Source organism: Melozone crissalis, unplaced genomic scaffold (assembly GCF_028551555.1).
Source record: "Melozone crissalis strain CALT ecotype California unplaced genomic scaffold, PUWL_Pcris_2 ptg000017l_1, whole genome shotgun sequence".
In the NCBI taxonomy this organism is placed as follows: domain Eukaryota; kingdom Metazoa; phylum Chordata; class Aves; order Passeriformes; family Passerellidae; genus Melozone; species Melozone crissalis.
In genome coordinates, this window is record NW_026535795.1 from 2,084,935 (window position 1) to 2,109,190 (window position 24,256).

The 24,256-nt window shown below is 47.0% G+C and overlaps 2 protein-coding genes across 2 annotated transcripts; one reads left to right on the forward strand and one right to left on the reverse strand.

Annotated features, from left to right (window-relative positions):
• Window positions 1-2,850: 2,850 nt before the first annotated feature.
• On the reverse strand, window positions 2,851-14,693 carry LOC128936040 (1,25-dihydroxyvitamin D(3) 24-hydroxylase, mitochondrial). The gene is made up of 12 exons (XM_054274714.1): window positions 14,499-14,693; window positions 14,175-14,365; window positions 13,819-13,912; window positions 13,071-13,167; window positions 11,890-11,981; window positions 10,554-10,665; window positions 9,125-9,270; window positions 7,216-7,382; window positions 6,961-7,039; window positions 5,819-6,013; window positions 4,664-4,775; window positions 2,851-3,038 (listed from the first exon to the last, which is right to left on the reverse strand). The coding sequence occupies exons 1-12, from the start codon at window positions 14,691-14,693 to the stop codon at window positions 3,025-3,027; spliced, it is 1,494 nt and encodes a 497-aa protein (XP_054130689.1). The 3' UTR covers window positions 2,851-3,024.
• Window positions 14,694-20,524: 5,831 nt separating this feature from the next.
• PFDN4 (prefoldin subunit 4) lies at window positions 20,525-22,975 on the forward strand. Its single transcript, XM_054274931.1, has 4 exons — window positions 20,525-20,667; window positions 21,639-21,746; window positions 22,165-22,308; window positions 22,550-22,975. Exons 1-4 carry the CDS (start codon window positions 20,644-20,646, stop codon window positions 22,679-22,681), a joined length of 408 nt encoding a protein of 135 aa, XP_054130906.1. The 5' UTR covers window positions 20,525-20,643; the 3' UTR covers window positions 22,682-22,975.
• Window positions 22,976-24,256: the final 1,281 nt, after the last annotated feature.

Here is a 24,256-nt window from a genome sequence, read left to right on the forward strand (position 1 = left end):
CAGCTTGGCAGGAACAGAAACTCCAGATTGCCCAGCCTGAAGACTGGCATTCTTATCCATAAAAAAGCATGGATTATTGGCTCCAGCTTTGCCTTTTGCACTCCAACACGCCCAAAGCCTGAACAGAATTAATTTCCAAAGCCTGAACAGAATTCACTTCCTTTTGGACAGGTAAACCTCACTCCCTTCCCTGTAGGGACAGGGAGTGTGGAGGTGAATTAATCCCATTAAAGCTGTGATCCTGCTGCCTTCCTCCAAGGAGGAAATGATCCCAGGGAGGTGGTGTTGAAATGGAAATTGTGAATGAGGGCCTCGTTCCAAAGCAGCACAGGGCTGCTCTGATTTATCCTGCTGGGCTAAAGGGTTCCCAGATATTTCTATTTCTATTTCTATTTCTATTTCTATTTCTATTTCTATTTCTTTCTATTTCTATTTTGTTATAGCTATAGCTATTTTTAGTTATAGTTATATAGTTATGGTTAGTTATAGTTAGTTATAGTTATATGTATAGTTATAGTTATAGTTAGTTATAGTTATATGTATAGTTATATTTATACTTATAGATAGTTTAGTTATAGTTATAGTTATAGTTATAGTTATAGTTATAGTTATAGTTATAGTTTAGTTATAGTTAGTAATAGTTATAGTTCTAGCTGTAGTTGTAGTTGTAGTTATAGTTATATGTATAGTTAGTTATAGTTATAGTTATAGTTATAGTTATAGTTATAGCTGTAGTTGTAGTTATTGTAGTTATAGTTAGTTATAGTTATAGTTACATTTCTAGTTATATTTACCCAGAAACAGAGGGACAGGAAAGCTCTGAGCTGGTGCCTGAAGTGGAAGCCTGCCTTGGTCACTCATTGTCTGTGCAGTTTGATTATTACCTATTTCCTGAGTCAATGGCTCTGGACATTTACTCGAGGTAGGAGATTAATGAAGTTCTCTGCCAACTTCAGGAACCTGAGAAACTGCAAAGATTCCGGAACTGCCTTTTCCAGGTCACTGGTGGCTGGTGACCCAGCAGAGAGCGCAGATTTGTGCCTGAGCTGGTGCAGAACCCACCCAAACTCCCTGACAGCAGCACCCCTGGGCCCACTGCATTGAAATGGCAAAAACCCCGAGCGGTTAGGTAAATATCCACCTGGGATTTCCTGCCCAGGAGCAATCAGCGTTTCGAAACAGCCGCTAGCGAGGCTGTCAAGGTCAGTTCAGCGAGATATCAGCACTTCTCTCTGAGGGTTAAACCATCAGGACATTGGTGAGCACTGAGATGCCTGGAACTGAGAGGTCAGCACTTCTCTCTGAGGGTTACATCATCAGAACATTTGTGAGTACTGAGAGATGCCTGGAATCAAAATATCAGCACTTCTCTCTGAGGGTTAAATCATCAGAATGTTTGTGAGCAGTGAGATGCCTGGAATCGAGATATCAGCACTTCTCTCTGAGGGTTAAATCATCAGAATGTTTGGGAGCAGCAAGAGATGCCTGGAATCCAACAAATTGTTTGTCTTAACACTTCTTCCATATGGCACAACTCCATTGGCTCTAATATTAAATTAATATTACTACCAATAAATTATGATGCTGTAAGAAGAGGCTTTGTTGGGTTTTTGTCCTGGGATTTGGGTAGATCCCCACATGGACCTGCACCTCAGCACAAGCTCCCTGGGGATTGATTTCCCATCCTTTGCTCCCATTGCCACCCTCACCCTGCCAGGAATGCTCCTGAGGGATGGCATTTTTAAAATATACATAATTTCTACTGATTCTGCAAAAATTCCAGCTGTTTTCACCCTTCCTCAGAACTTTCCATGGATTTTATCTTGTCCCAATCCCCTCCCTGGACCATTCCATGCCAGGCAGAAACGAGTTCAGACTGTGCCAAGGGAGCAGAACCCTCTTCTGCAAAGCTGCAAAGATTTTAAAAATAAATAATGAAAGAGTCATTCTAGAGAAAAAATAGAACTCTTTATTTTCTTACAAAACTGCCTAGAAATATTCAGATAATGCACAAAAATTTTTTGGGGGTATATTTACATGTCTGAGCATAACAGAGGAGAACAAACAAATGAAAAACAAGAGACAGACCAACAAGTAGTAAGAACTTGCAGCATTTCAACATGTAAAAAAAATGAATTCAGAGTTATGTATAGAAATAAAGCTGTACTTGAAACTGCAAAAGTGTAAAACCAGGGACCATAACAGCCAGAATCCAGTATTGCAAGGAGGGCAGTGACAATTTGAACTTTTAGATATTGCAGTTTCCATGAGAAATAAAGCCCCTGTAAATGTTTAGGGTCCTCATTTCCTGTGGAATTGTCCTTGGAAGCATAATTTTCTGTTCTTCATCTCATGCACCTATCCTGTCAGGATCACCATCATCATTCTGCAGAGGCAGAACCCATGGGATTCCAGTGGCTCCATTTCCATCCATGCAATGAAAGACCACAAAGTTTTTACAATAAGAGTGGGATAAAATGGGTGGGGTGGGAGCTGGAGGGATGGAAATCCATGGGAAGAGCAGAGGGGGTGTCAGGCACAAGCTCAAAGCAGAGCAATAAATCCTGCCAGGTGCATTTCTCCCTATTTCCCTCCTAGCCAGGACGCCAAGAAAATGTATTTCTTCCATTATCCCAATTTCCCAGCCCTGTTTTAGCCTTTTCCAGGCTCCCAGCTCCCTTCTCTGGTGATTTGAGCAGGACTGGGGCAGCTTCCTCTCCCACTCCAGCCCTGCCGGGTCCCAAACTGGAGGAACTCTCCCCAAACTGGGCAGCTCAGCACCCCCAGGCTCCTGGTCCTGCACTAAACCCCTGGATTCCCACAGCTCCATGGCAGCACCCGGCATTTCCCTCTCCTTTTAGGCCCATTTTCCCCAATAAAACATTCTGGGAGCTTTTCCTGGTGCTGTTCCTGGCCCAGCAGTGGCTCAGGGGATGTGGTGCAGCTCTTCCCTGCAGCCTCCAGAGCTCTGGCTCCCATTGCTCATGTCTCTCTCTCAAGAGAAGGCAGCAGCAGGGCTGTCCTTTATTTCTTGCCACCTGTATTGAGCAAAAAAAAAAAATTATATTAATTATATATTATATATTATACATTAATTATATATAATATAAATAATATAGCAATTATATATTATATATTATATAGTAATTATCTATTATATATTAATTATATTATATATATTAATTATATTTATTATATTATGTATTAATTATATACTAATTATATTAATTATATTATACATATTACATTACATCACATTATATTATATTTATCAAAGCAAACAGCACTGAACAGACTTCAGTTAAAGGAGTGAATATTCAGATTATATTGGGATGTATTTTTTTCCCGTGGTGTTGGCTGGTAAAAAAATAACTTCCCCAGCATTGAAATGTCCTGAATTTTTATTGGAGGATTTCATTCTAGATCAGAGACTTGTTTTCTCAATTTAGGTTGTTGCACAAATATGTTATTTTGTTAGCTTGTTTGTATAAACTTGTGAGAAAGAAAATCCTACATTCAAAATATTTAAGTTGCAACACTGCACAACTATTTACAAATAAATTTGTCTCTGTCCTTCTGCCTCAAATGAAGTTTTGTTATCTAAACTCTGCAGTGAGCAGTTCCTTCACTAAGGCATCTTCTATTTAACCTGCAAATTGACGCCCAAGATCAAATGGTCTTTTCCAGGAGATATCTTTGGGACTGCAGTGGAGGAGTTCTAACAAACCCTGGCTGTTATTTTCTGCAGCAGTGTGTACATGTTGATTTCCCCCTTTTTGAGCTGCATCACACAGAGAAAATGTGGATATAAAATTAACACAGTGAGCTGTGTGAAACACAGGACATTTCCTGATCAAACACTGAACTGGGACAGCATTAATTTTTTTAAATAAAGACCCAGGCAGAAATCCCAGCCCAGGTGCCAGCAGAGCCCGCAGTGTGCAGGAACACAGGAACACAGGTGTGTGTGTTTGTGCACAAGCAGAGCACAGGTGTGTGTTTGGTGCCCAAGCAGAGTACAGGTGTGTGTGTGTGCCCAAGCAGAGCACAGGTGTGTGTCTGTGCCCAAGCAGAGGACAGGTGTGTGTTTGTGTGTGCCCAAGCAGCACACAGGTGTGTGTCTGTGCCCAAGCAGAGCACAGGTGTGTGTCTGTGCCCAAGCAGCACACAGGTGTGTGTTTGTGTGCACAAGCAGCACACAGGTGTGTGTTTGTGCCCAAGCAGCACACAGGTGTGCGTGTTTGTGCCCAAGCAGCACACAGGTGTGTGTTTTATGCCCAAACAGAGCACAGGTGTGTGTTTGGTGCCCAAGCAGAGCACAGGTGTGTGTGTGTGCCCAAGCAGCACACAGGTGTGTGTCTGTGCCCAAGCAGAGCACAGGTGTGTGTGTGTGCCCAAGCAGAGGACAGGTGTGTGTGTGTGCCCAAGCAGCACACAGGTGTGTGTGTGTGCCCAAGCAGAGCACAGGTGTGTTTGTGTGCACAAGCAGCACACAGGTGTGTGTTTGTGCACAAGCAGCACACAGGTGTGTGTTTGTGCCCAAGCAGAGCACAGGTGTGTGTTTGTGTGCACAAGCAGCACACAGGTGTGTGTTTGTGCCCAAGCAGAGCACAGGTGTGTGTGTGTGTGCCCAAGCAGCACACAGGGGTGTGTTTGCCCATACCTGCTCGTGGCTGGAGGGCGATGGGCAGGGCCCTGCCGGGGATGAGGATCCCCGAGTGCAGCGTCTCCAGCGGCTCCTGGTCCGTGGCCAGCACGCGGTACCTGCGGATCAGCTGCAGGGACACAGCACCCACCAGCTGTCAGGGCAGCATCCCCAGCCTGGGATAACCTGCTCTGGCTGCATCATCAGAAGGCTGAGCAATTGCCTCATTCAGCTATACTATATTAAACTCTACTATTATACTATAGCACACCAAGGAAAAACCTGTGACCCTTTCAGACAGTCACAACACAGCTTTGACCCAACTGGCCAATCAATCCAACCATCAGCAGTGCCCAATTAAGAAATCACTCTCATAAACTGTTGAGAGTTTTTTGCAGGTTGAGGAGTTTTTGCAGGACAATGGCCATAGTCAGCCGATGCACAATCCAGCCTGCTTGGGACAATGGACACGTTCACAAACAATGGATAATGGACATATTCAGAAATGGGGTCGGTATATCCTTGAAAGAGATACAAGAAGAAGAGTCATCAGGACTCAGCAGGTTTGTCAGTGAGCTTGGGAAAGTAAGGAAAAAGAGAAGTCATGGCCAGACAACCACAGCAAGATGCATGAAAAATTAGATTATCCAATCAGCATTCTATTTCAGAGGCATGAACAGCTAGGATTAACCAATCATGTATTAGCTAGAGACACGTTGACAGTAGAGATTTATAATAAATATAGTCTTTTTAGGGAGATAATAAACTTGGCTTCACTGGATCATACTGGTCATGGTGTGATGTCCCTGAACCTCTGCACCTGGCAATAAACAATCTCCGTAACACATTCCCCACGTGCCAAACAACAGGGGCAGCAAATACTCCATAACACATTCCACGTGTGCCAAACAACAGGAACAGCGAATACCCCATTACATATTCCCCATGTGCCAAACAACAGGGGCACTGAATACCCCATAACACATTCCACGTGGGCCAAACAGGAATACAAATAGAGGTAAGAATCGTTTTCTCTTCTCTGAGCTTTCTCACTGCTTCCCCAGGAAAATCCCGCGGGAAGGCTGTGCCTGCTGTGCCCACAATGAGCGTGCCGGGCTGTGCCCGTGCTCCCTGGAGGACAAACCCCCCCAGTTCCCTTTTTGGGGCGCTTACCCAGCAGAGGGCCAGGTGCAGCTGCAGCTCGGCCAGGCGGCGCCCCACGCACATCCTCCGGCCGATGCCGAAGGGCACGTGGGAGAAGGGGTGGATGGAGCCCCTGAGCAGCCAGCGCTCGGGCCTGAACTCTGCCCAGCCCCTGAAATAGTCCTCGCTGCAGCCCAGGGCGTGGCTGTTGATCATCAGCACCGTCTGCAGCAAGGCAGGACAGGGAACAGGTCACACAGCCACCCCCGGATCCCGAGGATGGAGAATCATGGCATGTGTCACATACATATCACGGTATTGGCTTTTGGCAAATATTAAAGTGGGTTCTATATGTGTGAGGCTAAAGTGACCTTGTTATAAAGATACAGTTTTTATTTCTGTTGTTAATTAAGGTTAGACATAGTAGTGAAATAGCTATGCTTGGTTAAAATACCTACTTAAATAACATCCAATGAACATATGAAGAAGACCCTGCTACACTTACACCAACTATCAACTCCCACATCTGAAAACAGTGTAGACCAAAGGCCAAAACTTACAAGTGATAAAATAAAAGTAATAAAAATAGGCTAAAACCCACAAGCAAAGAATACTCATGCTCTGAAAAAGTAAAACCAAACAAAAGCTGTACCAAAAAGTTCTTATAATATGTAAACTAGTTTAAAGAAAAAGTTTACTATGCATGATTGTTTATGAATATGTAACAAACTAATATAATAGAAATAGTACATAAAGTGTTTCCAAAATAACAAGCGTACTCTTAGCTAAGTACCAAAATACACCCAACCATAATAACCTTTACTTTATAGTCCTTGTCTCCTATTGTCCTTTAATAAACTTTTTAAATTTTCTCAAGGAAATGAATGTGTTTTTCACAGCACAGCAGCTTCCTCAGGAGAGGTCAAGGAATTCCTAAAAAATCAATTGGAATAGCTCATCAAAATTATTTCAGGCAAATATTTCTGTCCAAGTCCAGCTGCAGTGCAGGCAGGTGTGGGTTTGTGTTTATGGGAATCCTTGGGGTGAATGCCTCACTCCTTGTCCTGGGGCTGGTACTTTGGCAAAGCCAGTTTGAAACTGAAATAGGAGCAACTTCTGTGGTTTAAAGGGCAATTAAAAAATATCCAAATAAACAGAATTAATTGCCTTACCCCTTTGGGCAGCATGTAATTTCCCAGAACCATTTCTGTGTCGATGGTGCGGGTGGTGAAAGGCACTGATGGGGTTAATCTGCAGGGAAAGAGAACCATGGGTTAAATTCCCAGCAATTTCCCTTCTTTCATCTCTCATATTTCCCTCACACAGCAAGATGAACAAAATTCCGTGTGCTAGAAAATTCTTTCTCCCTTGTACAAAGAAGCTGGTGAAACACTTGGGGATGGTTTTGAAGGATTTGGGGACTTTACCTCATGGACTCTTTCAGACAGGCTTTCAGGTAGGGCATGTTCCTCAGGCTCTCAGCACTCGGGCTCTGCTGGGCACCCAAAACTCTCTGGATTTCCTGGAAAAGCTTCTGCTGGACGTGTGGATTGCGGGAGAGGTTGTACAGAGCCCACAGCAAACTGTTGGCTGTCTGGAACAGAGCAGAAGGGAAGGTGAAGCTCTCCTTTTGTAGGCACAGGAGGAAGAATTTGCCCAAAATTCAAAGCAACGTTTCTGGCTGGGCACAGCTTTATGGAGTTATGACAGCCTGAGGGGTGTGAGCAGTCCCAGTTGTCCTGCAGAATTAAAAATCTGGGGATTTCAGGTCAAAATCCAGGGATTTAATGTAAAAATCCATCCACACTTGGGCCACTGAGGCAGCTTCAGGATGAGCTCACTTCCAGGTGTGCTGGTGCTCAGGTTGTGGAAGGAAAGGGGGAACTGGGATGATTTGAAACCCTTGGAAAATCAATTTTACCATCTCCACCCCAACAATCTGCAGCTAAAGAAGGAATTTGAACCCTTGGAAGATCAGCTTTACCATCTCCACCTCAGTGATCTGCATTTAAGGAGAGAATTTAAACCCTTGGAAAATCCCAGCAATCTGCAGCTAAGGAGGGACCTGGGGGGAATTTGAACTCTTGGAAAAATCAGCTTTACCATCTCCATGCTGGAGACCTGCACCTAAGGAGGGAATTGGAGGAATTTAAAGCTTAAGGAGGGAACTGGGGGGAATTTAAACCCTGGGCACATCCCAGGTACCGTCTCCATGCCAGCGATCTGCAGCTAAGGAAGGAATTGGGGTAATTTGAGCCCTAAGGAGGGAATAGGGGGACATTTGGACCTCAGGGAGGGAACTGGAGGGGATTTGAACCCTAAGGAGGGAACTGGGGAGTATTTAAACCCCAAGGAGGGAATTTGAACCCTAAGGAGGAAACTGGGAGGATTTAAACCCTTGGCACATCCCGGGTACCATCTCCATGCTCGGGGTCTCAGTTAAGGAGGGAACTGGAGGGAATTTAAACCTTGGCACATCACAGGTACCATCACCATGCTGGGGATCTGCAGCTAAGGAGGGAATTGGGGAAATTTGAGCCCTAAGGATGGAATTCAGAGAATTTAAACCCTAAGGAGGGAACTGGAGGGGATTTGACCCCTGGGCACATCCCGGTTACCGACTCCACACCAGTGATCTGCAGCTAAGGAGAGAATTGGGTTAATTTGAACCCCAGGGAGGGAATTTGAGCCATGAGGAGGGAACTGGGGGGATGTAAACCCTAAGTGTAGGGATCTGGAGGGGTCTGAGCCCTGTTCACATCGCGGTTGCCGTCTCCACACCAGTGATCTGCAGCTAAAGAGGGAACTGGGGGAAATTGAGCCCTAAGGAGGGAACTGGGGGGATTTAGACCCTGGTCACATCCCGGTTACCATCTCCATGCTGGGGATCTGCAGCTAAGGAGGGAATTGGGGGGATGTAAACCCTAGGGAGGTATCTGGAGGGATCTGAGCCCTGGTCACACTGTGGTTATCGTCTCGACGCCGGCGATCTGCAGCTAAGGAGGGAACTGGGGGGATGTAAACCCTAAATTTAGGGATCTGGAGGGATCTGAGCCCTGGTCACCCTGCAGTTACCATCTCCATACTGGGGATCTGCAGCTAAAGAGGGAATTGGAGGGAATTTGAACCCCAAGAAGGGAACTGGGGGGATATAAACCCTGGTCACATCCCGGTTACCGTCTCCACACCGGCGATCTGCAGCTAAGGAGGGAACTGGGGGGATGTAAACCCTAATGAGGGAACTGGGGGAATTTAAACCCTAAGGAGGTAATTGGGAGGGTTTAAACCCCAAGGAGGGAACTGGGGGGATATAAACCCTGTTCCCATCGCGGTTACCGTCTCGACGCCGGCGATCTGCAGCTCAGCGATGGCAGCGTACAGCTCCTTCCTGGACAGCTGTCCCCCCGAGTAGATGTCACACAGAAAATCCCCCTGCGGGTCGGCAGAGTGCTTCTGCAGCCGGCTGTCGATGGAGTGCTTGGCTGGGGAGGGCAGAATGGGGGAAAATCACTCACAGTCCCACAGAAACACCTGCAAACCCACAGCAGGGCCAAGCTGTGCTCTGCTTGCCAGCACTGGGTAAATAATGAGGGTATTCAGAGGGAATAAAGAATGGTGTTGTCACTTTTCAAACCAACTCAGTCCCAAAAATTGCTTTTCAGCTCTTAGGAATTCTGCTCTCTTAAATTAGGGGAGGAAATCAGTGGCACGTTGAGGGAAATACTCAACAAAGAGAAACACGAGTGTGTAAAATTTATTACCTGGGGTTTTCAAAGGGGATCAAGGTGTTAGAAAATCAAAGGGATTTAGCACCCAGAACCCCCGAGGGGAAATGTAAACCTTGGATTTACCAGGGGAAGGCACAAACAGATGCCAAATTTTGACATGCTGGGGTTTTTTTTAAATAAAAAGAAACAGGTTTTGCTCAGGAGTATCCCAGCTGTTAAAAACAGTTCCTGTACGGAATTATTCACTTTAAGTGAAGGTGTCAGACTGGTTTTTCTGAGCAAAACTGGTTTAAAGTGTCTTTCCTAAAGCCCATAAACCAAGAAGCAATAAAATGAGCGAGTGTGTGGCTGGCAGGATAAAAAGCCTTGGGACTCAAATAGCCAAGGGAAATATCTCAGTGTTACAACCTTCCAAAAGCTTTCTCAGCTTTTAGTTATACCTCTCACTGTTTAAATCAATGAAATTTTAAAATATTAAAAATAAAAACTTAACTTCATATCTGGAGTTTGAGTAATTTTTAAAGTTGGAAGGCAAAATCACTTTAAATAGTCAAAAAGCCAAACTGAACCTTATTATTTAAATCACTTCTGGGTTTAATATTTACAACTATGCTACAGGTTGTTCAGAAAAGATATAATTTCTTTTTTTTTTTTTTTTAGCAAACTGGTTTTGCTGTGTGCACAATTCTAGTTTCCCAATAAAATGAGTCTTTGAGGGAAGTCCCTTTTAATTTATAGCCTTGCCTTTATAGAGATTATACATTTTAAATTTCCTTTTAAGACAGATTAAATGGTGCCATGACACTGCTGGCTCCCAGAATCCTGGGATTTCCCTGGGAATTGGGTATTGCCCCACAGCCTGGGTGTTGGTCACTAAAAACTGCTCCCACATTGAATAATCCCTGTTTGGGTACAGCAAATGTGCTTTAATCCGTGCTGAAGGCAGGGATTAACAGCAGCAAGCATGGAAAAATCAATCCCAGCAAGGAGAGGACAGAGAAGAAGGGAAAGGGGATAAATTTGGGTTAAATAATGACCTGTTTTGAATATATCATCCCATGCTTTGGTGTGAGCTTGCCAGACCTTGGTGTTGAGCCCCTTGTGCAGCTCCACAGGGGTCACCATCATCATCCCGAACGTGGCCATCATCTGTGGGGGAAATCTCCCTTTAATCCCTTTCCATCCTCTCCCTGCAGCCCCTGAACAGCACCGGGCTGGGGAGCAGAAGGACATTGTCATGAAGGCAAAATTCCGGTGGAATTTCCATCCTGGACAGAGAGGATGGGTCTGAGTCTACTGAGGGCATATCCAGGTAAAATCAGGGGCAGCCAGGAGCCTCCTCAGTAAGGAATGCATCCTATTGATTTTAGGCACCTGTTGGGAGTGGGACAAGGCATTTTTGGCAATGCCTCCCCCTCCCTTGACAAAGGATGAGCTGAAACCCCAGGCAGGGCTGGCTGCAGGTGTGGGATGGCTCAAGTGAGGCAGGTTTGGGACCCAGAGCACAAAGGCAGCTCTGACCCCAAACCCCACAGCCAGGCACAGTCCCACCCTGCAGGGTCACCAGCCAAGCTGACAATTCTCCTCCAGGGCTGCCCTGATGCCCACTCAGCATTTCCCCTGTCACACTGATGGTAAAAGTTGTCATAAAAAACTCTTATAAAACATGGATTAGCTTAGCTACCTCACCTAACAACAGCTTCCAAGTTCCTATGTGAAAACAGCTTGGGAAAGGAGAGTTCCTTAACACAACAATTAACTATTCTTGGGGAGAAAAAGAAATACACCTGTAATAATCAGGGATCTGTCTCATAAGAATCAGTGAAGAAAATATATTCTTCACTGATATAATATATATAAAATATAAAATATATTATTATATATAATATAATATATATAATATAATATATATAATATATAAAATATTTAATATGTAATATATAATATATATTATGTAATATGTAATATATATATTCCATAAGGATACAGGCTCTCAAGAATAGAGAGACTCGATGGACAAGCAAAATACCTTTTACTAGCTAATACAGTGGACAAGCAAAATATCTTTTACTAGCCAATACAGTAATTGGCAAGAAAGCTACTAACCAATTGAAGTTGTACACGAGGTCTGTGAAATCTGTACAAAAATGGGTATAAAAAGGGGCTTTTCCTGCATGGAGAACCTGAGTCCTGTCTGCTTTATTACAACACACTGAGGCATTGCATAAAGGAGGCAGAAGTTCAGGATTAGCTGGGCACCAGTTGGGTACAGAAGCCTGAGCTGCTTTTTCCAGCTGACTCCTTTAAATTGCTGCCTCTCATTAACAGCAGGGGTAAAAAACTACCCCAGCCCCAGGAGAGACCCTCCCATACCGTTTTTACAGCCTTGATGAAGTTCAGACTTTCTTCTTCCACGTCCTGCTGCAGGAGGCCAAACCTCTTTCCATACAGCACCAGGCAGATACCTGTTGTTAGGCAATATTATAATTAAATTAATAACAAAAGGCCGTGTGGGATGCATCATTTATCATCAAGGAATGGCTTGGGTGAGCCTTCTGAAGGTGTTCCCTGGTGCAGACCTGGCAGAGCAGCTCTTGTAAAACACCTCCTGCTTGTTTGCCTGGCCCCAGTGAGGGTTTCCAGCTTGGAGCCTTTGCAGCAGCATTTCTGCACAATGAGGAGTGCCACTGATCCCCTCACCACAGCAGAACTGCAGTTTTGGCTCATATTTGGTGAATTTACTGAGGAAAACTGAGTGGCAGGAGAGCAGGGCTTGAGGAGCATCTCCCACAGCATTCCCCATCCTTCCCACAGCAAACACTGAGCACAGCATCCCACTCTGCACCTTTTCCACTTGTCCTTTTTTCCCATTTCTTTTCAAACTGTCACTTCCTATTTCTGTCCTTCCAAAAGCAGCCATCACCACTGACAGTGGAAACAAAAATCCACTTTGAGGAGCTCAGCCCAGAGGAGGCAGCCAAGGGCTGGCAGGGCTGGATCAGTCACTGCACCCAACCATCCCTGTTTTTGGGGGTCCCTGAGCCACTCTGTGCCCTGTGACATCCCTGGCACATTCCTCAGTGAGCTCTGAAAGGCTCCTGAGGATGAGGCTCTGCCTTGGTAACTCATTCCAGCCCTTCTCAATCCCAGTGTAAACACTGGAAATGGGATTTTCCGGACTTTGCCTAGAGCCAGCACTCTGTTATTGGAATATTTCATTGATCCTGCTGATAGTTAACAAATATCAGATGGACAAAAAATAACAAAAAATCTTATCTGATCCCACTCTAGATAAACGAACCATAACCCCCCCAATTTTTGATTTATAAATCATAAGAATGTTTGAATTTTTGTAAGCCATGCAGGCAGCTAGGCAGAAATTTATATTTGTGCTAATGAATTTTGCACTGACAGTCCCTGGCTGTTCTGCAACTCTCTTTGCATGATATTATAGCTGAGAGTTTGGAAATAATCAGCCAACACATTCATCTGTGATCATATTTGAACTGCAATGCCCTGGCAGGTGCACCACACTCAGGCAAAACCCAACTCACTTTCAAAAGACCATTTGTTGAATTCTGAATAGATATCTTCCATCTGGCCATTGTGGTCACAAATCTCATCTATTCTGTACATAAAGTCCTCCAGGACCTAAATGGTGGAGAGAAGAGAGAGAAAAGAAGGGAATAAAATGACATCAACGAATAAAAATCCGGAGTAACTCAGCATTTCAACTGCTGTTTGAGCAGATAACAATCTTGCATGACAGGAATCCTTTTGTTGCCCGTTCTTTGAACAAGATTCAACTTCCCCCTGTGTGAACAAGTGTTTGGATTTGACAGGCTCCGGTGCTCCCATGAACCGTGCTGCCCTCGCAGGGATGCAATCCTCACCAGCTGGGGTTTCACAACTGGGATTAAGGTGTTTGTCACTGATGCTCCTCAGCCTCCCCAGGAGCACAGAGGTTAAGGACAGAGGTGTTCCCTGAGGGGAGCAGCAGAGGAATGAAGGGGTAAAGGCAAAAATTACAGCATGCAGGAAAAGCAGGGAAAAGCTGTTTGCTGGAGCCTGGATCCTTATGGAATAATCCTGTTTTTCTGTGGGGACACCCCCAGCTCCAGGTTTCTCTGTGGTCTCAGACCCTGGCAATCAGTTTGTACTCGTTATTCCCTGAATGCTCTGGGTCTGAGCTCGTGGTTTATCACCGTGGGGTAAATAAAGCTGCCCTGGTAAACCAGATCTGCTCCAGCTCCCCAGGCTTACAGGGGAGCCGAGAGAGAGGGGATTTCTCAGAGCAGGTACCTCATTGATCGCCGTGTCCAGCTTCACAACCTCCCGGGGCTTCATCAGCTTCTTCTGAAAGGCACTTCTGACCCGCTGCCAGTCCTTTCCCTCCCTGCATCGAAACAAAACCAGCCAGGTTGGAGAGCGAAAAGCTCAGAGGAGAATGAGAACAGAAAACCCCCAAACCCGCACTGCTGATGCTCCACCGCACCCCCTGCACAACCGGGGGATCCTCGGGGTCGGGATGAGCCCCGGCCACGCTCGGGGATCAGCTCGGGACCCCCGGGACCCCGGACCCGCTCCGAGCATCCCCCGGTCCCCGGCACCCCCGCAGCCCCTCCGGGCACCGCCGAGCTGCTGCGGGCAGCACTCACAGGATGAGCAGCCCGTAGGCTTCGCCGCGATAGTCGCGATATGCTTTCCAGGGCTTGATCTCGAGGCGCTGGGGGCAGGCGCTCTCGCGGCGGTACAGAGCCTCCAGCAGGCACGGCGCCGCGATGTGCACCGAGTCGAAGGCGCCCAGCTTCATGCGGAAAATCTTCCCGAAGCGCCGGTGGTAGTGAGCCTGGGGAGAGCCAGAAACCCGCGCTGAGTGCGGCATCCTCATCCCATCCCCATCACCATCCTCATCCTCATCTCATCACCATCCTTATCTTCCTGCCGTCCCCATCCTCATCCTCCTGCCATCCCAGCCTCACCAGGGTCTCGTGCTGCCTCTTGAGCCCCCCTTTCCAGAGCACGTCGGGCAGGCTGCCCATCAGCGGCCAGCTGGGCGGCCCGGGCAGCGTCTCCGCCGGCCGCAGCGCGCTCAGCGAGGACGCGGCGCGGCCGCAGGTGCGGGCACGGAGCGGCCGGCGGGCCAGGAGGAGGAGGAGGATGCTGCAGCCGCCCATGGCCGCGGTACCGGCCCCCGGGAGCGCATAGGTGCATTTATAGCAGCCCGAGGTGCTGGACTTTCATCCGCGCCAATGGGAGCCATGGGTGGGGTGGGGTGGGGCGGCTGCCCCGGCCCTGCCCGCGGAGCCCTCGGGGCAGGCGGGTCATGAAAGGGTTCAGGGAGGCAGGGAGGGCTCCGCGCCAGGGCCTCCGCCCGCTGGCAGCGCTGGGACGAGCGGGTCGGAGGCGCTGGCAGCGCGGAGATGCGCGGATGGGACCCGCCGAGATCGGGGATGCGCGGATGGGATCCGCTGGGATCCGGGGCTGAGCGGGTCGGACCCGCCGGGATTCGGGGATGAGGGGATGGGACCGGTTTGGATCCAGGGATGCGCGGGTCTGTCCCGCTGCGATCCAGCGATATGCGGATCAATCTCGCCGGGATGCGGGGATGCGCGGATGGGACCCACAGGAATCCGGGGATATGCGGATCAATCCCGCCGGGATGCGGGGATGCGCGGATGGGCCGGTTTGGAGCGCGGGGATGCGCGGCTCTGTACCCGGGAACGCAGCGCTGGCAGGAGCGCTGGCAGCGGCTCCGCTCCTCGCCTGGCGTTCGTGCGAGCGGTCTCGTAGCGCTCTTTCTCTCTTTTATTTTTTTCCCTTTTTTTTTTTCTTCTTTTTTTTTTTTTTTAATTTGTATTTTTGTCCGAGCACCCGCATGAGCGCGGAGGGCTGTGCTGTTCATCCTGCAGAGCGCAGAGTAGTTCAGTCTTCCCGCAGCATTTCCACTTTAAAGAGACGGCATAAGAAAGTGCAGGGAGGAACGAGAAGTTGCGGGGTGTGAACTGCCCTTACCCTCTCTGGTTGAGTAACCAGAAAAGGTCATGCGGGCATCACCGGGGAAGGCAAAATTCCCTTCACTGTGAGTGTTGTTAGCCATTAAATCCTGACAAAAATGAGTGAATCGCAGTCTTTTAATCAGAAACTGCACAGAAAAGCTCAGAATGTTTGAGGCTGAGAGGAGCAAGAACAGGTAAAGGAGGGAAGAGAAGAGAAGAGAAGAGAAGAGAAGAGAAGAGAAGAGAAGAGAAGAGAAGAGAAGAGAAGAGGAGACTTTGGATCCTGCTGCAAGACAGAGCTACCTGTAATCCAGAGGATTTCCAGGAAAGACAGCTTGGCTGCAATGGGGATTTGATTTTCTTGCACCCCACGCTACCTTTCCCTTCTTTCCCAATGCCTTTTGTGACTCAGCTCTGATCCCCTTCATGTGAGGGTTTGGCAGAAGCAGAGTGTGCAGACACCCTGGGTGTGTTGGACAGAGCACGATCAGGAGATGGATTTGACACATAAATAAACACGTCTCAAAGTCAAATTAATAACAATGCAAAGACCAAGGCAGCAGAGATCAGCAGAGAGAAAATGTACAAAAGGAAAGGAAATACAGTGCAGAATCTTTCTGGGAGTTCTGTACATCCTTCCCAAGTGATTTTCTGCAAAGGGATCATCCTCTGTAGGCCACAAGGTCAGAGCACTTCCCAGGCAGGCTTTAAAGTTAAAGTCGGTTCAAAGGTTTGTAATTTTTTTGGGGGGGGACACCACAATCACATTCTGTGATTTGTTTGCTTTGAAGCAGTGCTCCTGCAACACATCTCCCTGTCCTTGTAGGCAGCTCAGGCTCCATTCATGATGAGTTCTGAGAAACCAGACAAGAAGGGACAATTTGTGCCCTCTGCCTATTTAAGGAATGAGAATGAACTCATTTGAAGGGTCACAGCTTCGTGCCTGTGAAACGATGCCTTTGAAGAGTCTGCAACAGGCAAGTCAAGACTAAACTGGGCACAGGTCAATTTTTCCGTGTTCTTCACAGCTACGGGGAGGAAACCACCCTGTTAATGTGAAATCCTCTCTCTCTGAAGCTGTTTTTGAATGACAGAATGGAAAGGGTTGTGTTTCACTCCCGTGGCTCAGATGTAAGTCCCTGGCAGGGAATTTGGTGTGCTGGGAGCTGGGACAGAAAATAATTCCTCAGTTCCTGCTCAAGTGCCAGTCCGGGGGTGTTTGCAGCCTCCCCTTCTTCATTTTTAAGACTCAAACCCAAGCTTTAATTTTCAGTTGTGAACTTTAGAACACATCAAGGGTTATATTGATGCCTCAGGTTTTAGCTTTTATATTTTTTATATTCTGTTCTGAGCTTCACATGAGGGGACGGTGAGCTCTGTGCACAGAGCAGGGAGACAAAACAATTCCTGCTCCAGCTGGGCACCAAGGACAAATGATCCCAATCTCAGCCCAGGAGCACAAACCCCGTGGGCTGGAGAGAGAAAAACAAGCAGGGTGGGACTGCCTGGGCTAAAGCTGGAATGGGACAATGAACTGCAAGGTGCAAATGGAGCAGAACTGATCCCAGGGACAGCCCCCGTGCCCGGCCGTGCATTTTGGGGCCATTTTGGTTCATCTTGGGTGCAGCCCTGGCTGGGCTCTGGTGCTGCCCAAGGTGCATCCATGGAGGAGATCCTTTGAATAAATCCCTGCTTTATTCTTTAGCTCCATCCAGTCTCTGTTCTGGCTCAGCCTCTCAAGGCATCAGTTCCAAGAGAAAAGCTGGACCAGTTCAGTGCTCTTGAGCTGAATTTTGGGTGTATCCTTCCACCGAGGCACCTGAACTGTGAAGGTGTCACCACCATCCCACAGGTGTCCATCCACAAGACTTCCCAATATTTTCCAGTATAACAGCAAATGACAGCTGGGAGTGGAAAATGAAATCCCTCTTCACTTTTCCACTAAGGCAAGGAGAATTTTTGGTTCAAAGACTCAAAGACCAAGAAACAGCAGAAGGTCAAAACTAAAGAGCTGATTTTTCTGTGCTTCTCTTTTGCTCCTGGTTTGGTTTCTGCTCCCTTGCATGTCAGGAGAGAATATTCCTTGAAAAACCGTGTGCCAGTGGGATGCTTCTGTGGGAGATCTGCTGTGCAGGTACATACAGCTGGCTCAGATTTTTTCACCACTAAATATTTAATTAGTCCAAGTTTTAGAGGTGCTTTCTGAGCTGAGTCAATTTCTGGTTGTATTTTTTTGGGAAAAAAGTAACATATTTGAATAAAGGTTGGGAATCCCATCAAACTCAGAGCTCCTGCCCTGGATTTAAGGGGCTGAGGTGCGCTTGGGAAGCTCATTAAAAACAATCCTGAACTGCCAGATCAAACCCTTGGAGCTCATGGAAAGTGACCTGAGTGATTTTCCTGTAGTTCACTTCAGACACATCAAATATCACCAAAATAACTCCTCAGTGGGAACAGCTTTATGCTGGGAGTGAATTTTCACTCTTAATGCCTGTAACTCCAGGAGGTTTGTGACACATTACAATTCCTGTCTCCTGGCCTCTGCTCTTTCTGCTGGTTGGGAAAAGCTTTTTGGTAAATTTGCCTTAAAATTTTTGTGAAATCTCTGATTTTTCTAAATTAATACAAAGAGCTGAAGTGCCACAGGAGGAGATGAACAGGGAGAGTGTCACAGGAAGGTATTTCACAATGTGGGGAAGGCAAATGGATTGCAACTTGCAAGCTCTGGTTGTTATTGCAGCATTTGTTTGTGTTTGTTTATACACTTTTAATTCCTTGTTAATTGTTTTAATTCTCTTTCCTAAGCTAAGGATCTTTGAGCTTTGTAAATATTGATGGGAAAGTACAGTAATTCCCATTCTCCAGAAGAGAAACTGATATGGCTTTGAAAACTGAGATCTCCAAGTTATCCACGTTCACTGTGAAATGAAAGCAAAAGGAGCCTTTATTCTATTTTCACTCAAATACTGGTTTTTAACACCAAACTCCTCTTATCTCACCTTCTGGATGATTAGATGACAGTAGCAGTGGATGAAAACTCAAAGGGAGAGAAGTTTGGGAATCCAAAGGTCTGTGGGGATCCAAGGAAAGGGGAGAAGAGTTTGGGAATCCAAAGGTCTGTGGGGCTTCAGGGAAAGGGGAGAAGAGTTTGGGAATCCAAAAGCCTTTGGAACTCTAGGGAAAGGGGAAAAGAGTTTGGGAATCCGGAGGTCTGTGGATCTTCAGGGAGAGGGCAGAAGAGTTTGGGAATCCAGAGTTTGGGGATCCAGAGGTCTGTGGGGATCCAGGGAAAGGGGAGAAGAGTTTGGGAATCCAAAAGCCTTTGGAACTCTAGGGAAAGGGGAGAAGAGTTTGGGAATCCGGAGGTCTCCCCAAGGCAGCAAAGCATGGCAATGCTCTTCCCCGCTGAGCTGGGCTGCAGAAGCTCCAGCAGGGAAGGAGAAAATTGCCAAGAGCCCCAGAGGAGCCGTGAGACGAGGGCAGGGCGTGGAAGGGATCCCAGCAAGGGAAGCCAAGCAGGAGCCCGGGGAGCAGAGCAAGAAGGAGCAAGTCCTTTGTGCAAGCAGGAGAGGAGCGAGGGCGCTGGGTTCAGCGGGTTCCTCTGCTCCACGCTGGCTGCCTGCTCTCCTGAGCTGTTTTCACTTTTATTTACATAAGAGAGGGCTGCAGTGAGTTACTCTTGGCAGGGCTCACGCCACAGAGCTTGCCCGAGCATGTGGGAGAAAAAAGGATTGCTTTTCAAAGCCTTGGAGTCATCGAATTCTTGTGAAATCCACTCCTTTTCTCTTGAGGGAAATCGCCCTGGCCCTGGGTACTGTGCAGTTAGTGCAGCCAGGGAAATAACCACGGCTCAGGCTGTGCCCTTTCCTAGCAGGATCCTTCGGGAAGAGCACGAGGATGGCCAGGGGATGAGAGTTTCTTTTCTGAGGAAAAGAGAGGTTTAGAGCTGGGATTATGTTTTTATAGAAGTTAATAATAAAGTGGTTCTCTGGGGAGAAATTTGGTGATGAACTTCTTCACTCAGTGGGAAACCAGGCACTGTGATGATGATGATGATGCACCAAAATAAAATGTAACATCAGCCTGAGGGCTACTCAAAATATCTTTTATTAGTCTGTCTTTCCTACTGCTTTGGAACAGGAGTTTTGAAATGAGCAGCTATTTGGAACTGAAAAAAAAAAAAACCCACAAACCCCCAAAATAATTTTATTTCAGGCAATATTATAGAAATAAGTATCCCATCCCATCCCTTTATCCCCTTCCATCCTGTTATTATATCCCGTTATCCCAGCCTACTATTCCATCCCATTATCCCATCCCATCCCATTATCTGATCCCATCCCATTATGCCACTATCCCATCCCATGTATCCCAATATCTCATCCCAATATCCCATCCTATCCTGTTATCTCATCCCACCCCATGTATCCCATCCCAATATCCCATCCGAAAATCTCATCCCAAAATCCCATCCAATTATCCTATCCCATCCTGTTATCCCATCCCATCCCACCCCATGGATCCCATCCCAATATCCCATCCGAAAATCCCATCCAATTATCCCATTATCCCAATATCCCATCCCATGTATCTCAGTATCCCAATATCCCATTATACATTATCCCAATAAATAGCCCAATATCCTGTTATCCCACCATCCCACCCCATAGATCCCAATATCCCGATATCCCATTATCCCACTATCCCAATAAATAGCCCAGTATCCCTATATCCCAACAAATATACCGATATCCCAATAAATATCCCGATATTCCGATATGCCAATAAATATCCCAATAAATATCCCACTATCCCGATATCCCATTACCCCACGGATCCCCGCCATTCCCGTCTCATGGCGCCCCCTGGCGGACCAGCGCCCCGAAGCCGCCCCCGCCCCTCCCACTGGGCCGTACCAAGCGCCGCGGGGCGCCTTCACATTCACTCCGTGCCCCGAGGCCGCTCGGGGCACCCTGCCGCACTTCAGATAGCGATAATCCCCGATTTTCACAGAGTCTCGGCAGCTTTCTGGAGTTTTTCCTCGTTTTTCCTCTTTTTCCCAAACCCGTGCCCCTCCTCTGCGCGGCGGGCGGATGGTTCAGCCCCTGATGGATGGTGCAGCGCCAACATGGCCGCCACCATGAAGAAGGCGGTGAGCAGGGAGCGGGCCCGGGGCGATTCGGTCCTTTGGAGCAGGGTTTGGTCCCTTCCGGGCGGGGTTCCATCCCTCCCGAGGAGCTTTCAGCTCCTCCGCTGCTCCCCGGGCCGCTGTGCCCCGGAGGCGGCCGGGTCAAGCCCTGCCTGGAACGGCGCGGCCGCTGCTCGGAAGCTGAGGGCCCTGGGATGGGGCCCTGGGATGGGATAGGATCCATGGGCTGGGATGGTGGGATAACGGGATATTGGGATAACGGGATATCGGGATATCCCAATATCGGGATCGGGCTGTGGGATCGGGCCCTGGCCCAGCGCTTGTCCCCCGGGGTCGGTGGCCTTGCGGAGCCCGTGCTGGTGCGGCTCGTTGTAAACAAGGGCAGGATCAGGGTGGATGTTCAGGAGGAGAAATGTATTCTCTGAGAGAGTAGTTAATTATGGAGTCATCATCATGGCTGGGGAAAGAAGCTTAAAATTCGTCTCATTCCATCATCCCATCCCTGCCATGGCAGGGACGCCTCCCACTGTGCCCGGCTGCTCCCAGCCCCAGTGTCCAGCCTGGCCTTGGGCACCTCTCCCCACCCTCCCAGGGCACAATTCCTGCCCAATATCCCAATTATTCCTCCTCCCTGTCAGTGTGAAGCCATTCTGCTCTGCATGCCACTAACTGCTCCTGCTCATGGTGCCTCTGCAGAGAAAACTCAGAGCAGGGTGTCCAGTTCAGCCATCAGTGTCTAGGAAACCTTTCCTTTAGGATGCCGTGGGATTTCCTTTAGGATGTTTTAATTGGATGCATCCAGCTAAATGTGGGTATTTCTGGTGTCCTTGAAGAGGCACTTTGAGCACCCAGGTGCACAAGCAGAATGTGGTGGCTCTCAGTTTATTTTCCATCACTTTGTAGGAGTATCCTTGCAGGGAGACTCAAGTTAATGTAAGAACTGAAATCATTATTTTGACCTCTCCTCCTTGCAGGCTGCAGAAGATGTCAATGTCACCTTTGAAGATCAACAGAAAATCAACAAGTTTGCAAGAAACACCAGCAGGATCACAGAGCTGAAAGAAGAAATAGAAGTGAAAAAGGTATATTTGCTTCAGATCTCGTGAACTTTTCATTGGGTTTTCAGCTGGAACATGGAAAATTAGCAGCAGTGAGTTACTGTGAGTTTAAGTAATGCTTGGGTTCTGATAGGAGGTTTCTGATACTTTGGGAGTAGAGAATGGTAAAATATCAGATTAATTAATAACTGTCACTAATATCAGATATTAGTGACATTTAAATCTGCTGTATTGCCCTTGCTTGCACAGTTAATTATTCTGTTAATGACAGATAATGAGTGTCTGCTGGATTGAGTTGCAGAATTCCAGCTCTGAAACTGGTATCTTGGTGGTGGGTGGGATTTGTTCCCGAAATCCAGCCTGTCTGGGTTCCTTACCCAGCTGTGCAGGGTCCACTGAAAGGTTTTTCACAGGGATTTTCTTTCTGTGTCCTGGCAAACAGAAGCAGCTGCAGAACCTGGAGGATGCCTGTGATGACATCATGCTGCTGGATGATGCTGACTCCCACCTGATTCCCTACCAGATCGGGGATGTCTTCATCAGTCACTCCCTGGAGGAGACTCAGGAGATGCTGGAGGAGGCCAAGGTTTGTGTGAGCTGCTGGGCTGTGCTGTGTGCTGGGCACTGGGGTGGCATCTGTGCATCCTCTGCAGCTTTCACAGGCTGAATCCGTGTTGGGTTTAGGATTTGATCACCCCAGCAGTAAATCCTGCAGCCAGACCTGGGATGAGCTGGAAGAGAGGCAGCTCTTTGTTGGTTCTGTGTGCTGACAAACCTGGCTCCGTTTGTTGTGCAGAACTGATTTTTGTTTATTTTTTCTTTTTCAGAGGAGTTTGCAGGAGGAAATTGAAGCGCTGGAATCCCGAGTGGAGTCCATCCAGAGCGTGCTGTCTGACCTCAAAGTCCAGCTCTATGCAAAGTTTGGGAATAACATAAACCTGGAGGCTGAGGACAGTTAAAGCTTTTCTAAATACAACACCCAACCTTTCCTTAGGTTATTAATTTTGATAACATTGCTGCAATTACATTTGAGAACAGAAAATCCATCCCTTTCTTTTTGTTGGTTTGTTGGTTTTTTTTTTTATATACTTCCTGTAAAGTTCTGTATATTTAATAAGAACTTTCTTATTTTGGTTATTGCAGTTATTTATTTATATATATCAGGAAAACACTGACTTCACATTGCTGGTAAAGCATCAGTATTGGAATATCTGCATTGTTTATTAAGGCAATAAAGCCAGGCATGTATTGGACTTTCCTGGGTTTTGTTTTCCACTCATGAAAAGGTTTAAAACAAATGGAAGGAGGGAATTTGGGAGTGGCTGTTGGATAAAAGCTGTGTGATACAGAGGATATGATGAGGGAGTGATGCTGTTCAGGTTTTTAAGAGCTCCTAAACTCATCCTCTGTTTCACCCTCAGCTCAAGGGTCAGGAACTTACTCTAATTTACTTTAAAGCTCAGTTTGCTAGTGAGGAAAAGCTTTTGGAGCCCCCATATTCACTCATTTACTGCTTTGTATTTGGGAATCCCAAAAACTGCTGCAAGTCACAATTCTGAGTCTTAATTTCAGATTTTCCTGAACAGTTCCTAAATTCATATTTATGTGGCAAATTGATGTCACAGTTGTTCATAGGTTTTGTTGCAGTGCCAGCATGAATCCCTAATCTGTGTCTCCATCACTAGTAGGAGCTGAATGTAATTTTTAAATGTCTTAATTGGCTGAATTTGTCTTTATAGCCAAAGGAAACACAAAAGAGGAGTGGGTGGTGTTCACAGGGGTCCCAGGATGAGGGAAGAGATGAGAATCTAGACTCCATGTTTCAGAAAGCTGATTTATTATTTTATGATATATATTATATTAAAAGAAAATTATATATTAAAAGTACACTAAAGAGAGAGGATCTCATTAGAAGGCTAGCGAAGAAAGGAATCACAATAAACTCTTGTGACTGACCAGAGTGTCTGAGCCAGCTGACTGTGATTGACCATTAATTAAACACAACTACATGAGACCAATCACAGATGCACCTGTTGCATTCCACAGCAACAGATAATTATTATTTATATTTCATTTCTGAGGCCTCTCAGCTTCTCAGGAGAAAAAATCCTGTCTAAAGGATTTTTCATAAAACATGTCCGTGACAGGGGTGGGTGTATTTTCCAGGTGGAGCTGCTGCAGTGTGACCCAACACGAGGAGCCCCAGCAGATGGCATCAGAGACCTGGGAATGCCCGTGCCGGGCCAGCCCGTGCCAGGCTGGCAGTGCCACTGCTGCTGGCAGTGAAGGAGCTTTAATTGGGTGGTGACAGTTCCAGGGTCACTGCTGTGCTGGGCATTTCACAGCTCTGTGGGGATTTCAGGTCATTGCCACCTCCAGCCAGGCCACAGCGTGGATGTGGCTTTGCTGTGGGGAAAAAAAAAAGGGTTTGGGCTGGAAAGGACCTTAAAGATGATTTTAGGATATTTTATTTCCAGCCCTCCTGCCATGGCAGGGTGTGGAGAGCTTGCTGCTCTTTGATCCCAAAATTGGGA

Bases quoted from the DNA above. Each gene is read 5' to 3' on its own strand.
- PFDN4 (XM_054274931.1), top strand. From the start codon at position 20,644: ATGGCCGCCACCATGAAGAAGGCG. The intron at 21,747-22,164 runs GTATATTTGCTT...CCTGGCAAACAG, and splicing joins AAGAAATAGAAGTGAAAAAG to AAGCAGCTGCAGAACCTGGA. The intron at 22,309-22,549 runs GTTTGTGTGAGC...TTTCTTTTTCAG, and splicing joins AGATGCTGGAGGAGGCCAAG to AGGAGTTTGCAGGAGGAAAT.
- LOC128936040 (XM_054274714.1), bottom strand. From the start codon at position 14,693: ATGGGCGGCTGCAGCATCCTCCTCCTCCTCCTGGCCCGCCGGCCGCTC. The intron at 14,366-14,498 runs GTGAGGCTGGGA...GGCTCTCCCCAG, and splicing joins AGAGGCAGCACGAGACCCTG to GCTCACTACCACCGGCGCTT. The intron at 13,168-13,818 runs GTACCTGCTCTG...TCCACCATTTAG, and splicing joins TGGACACGGCGATCAATGAG to GTCCTGGAGGACTTTATGTA.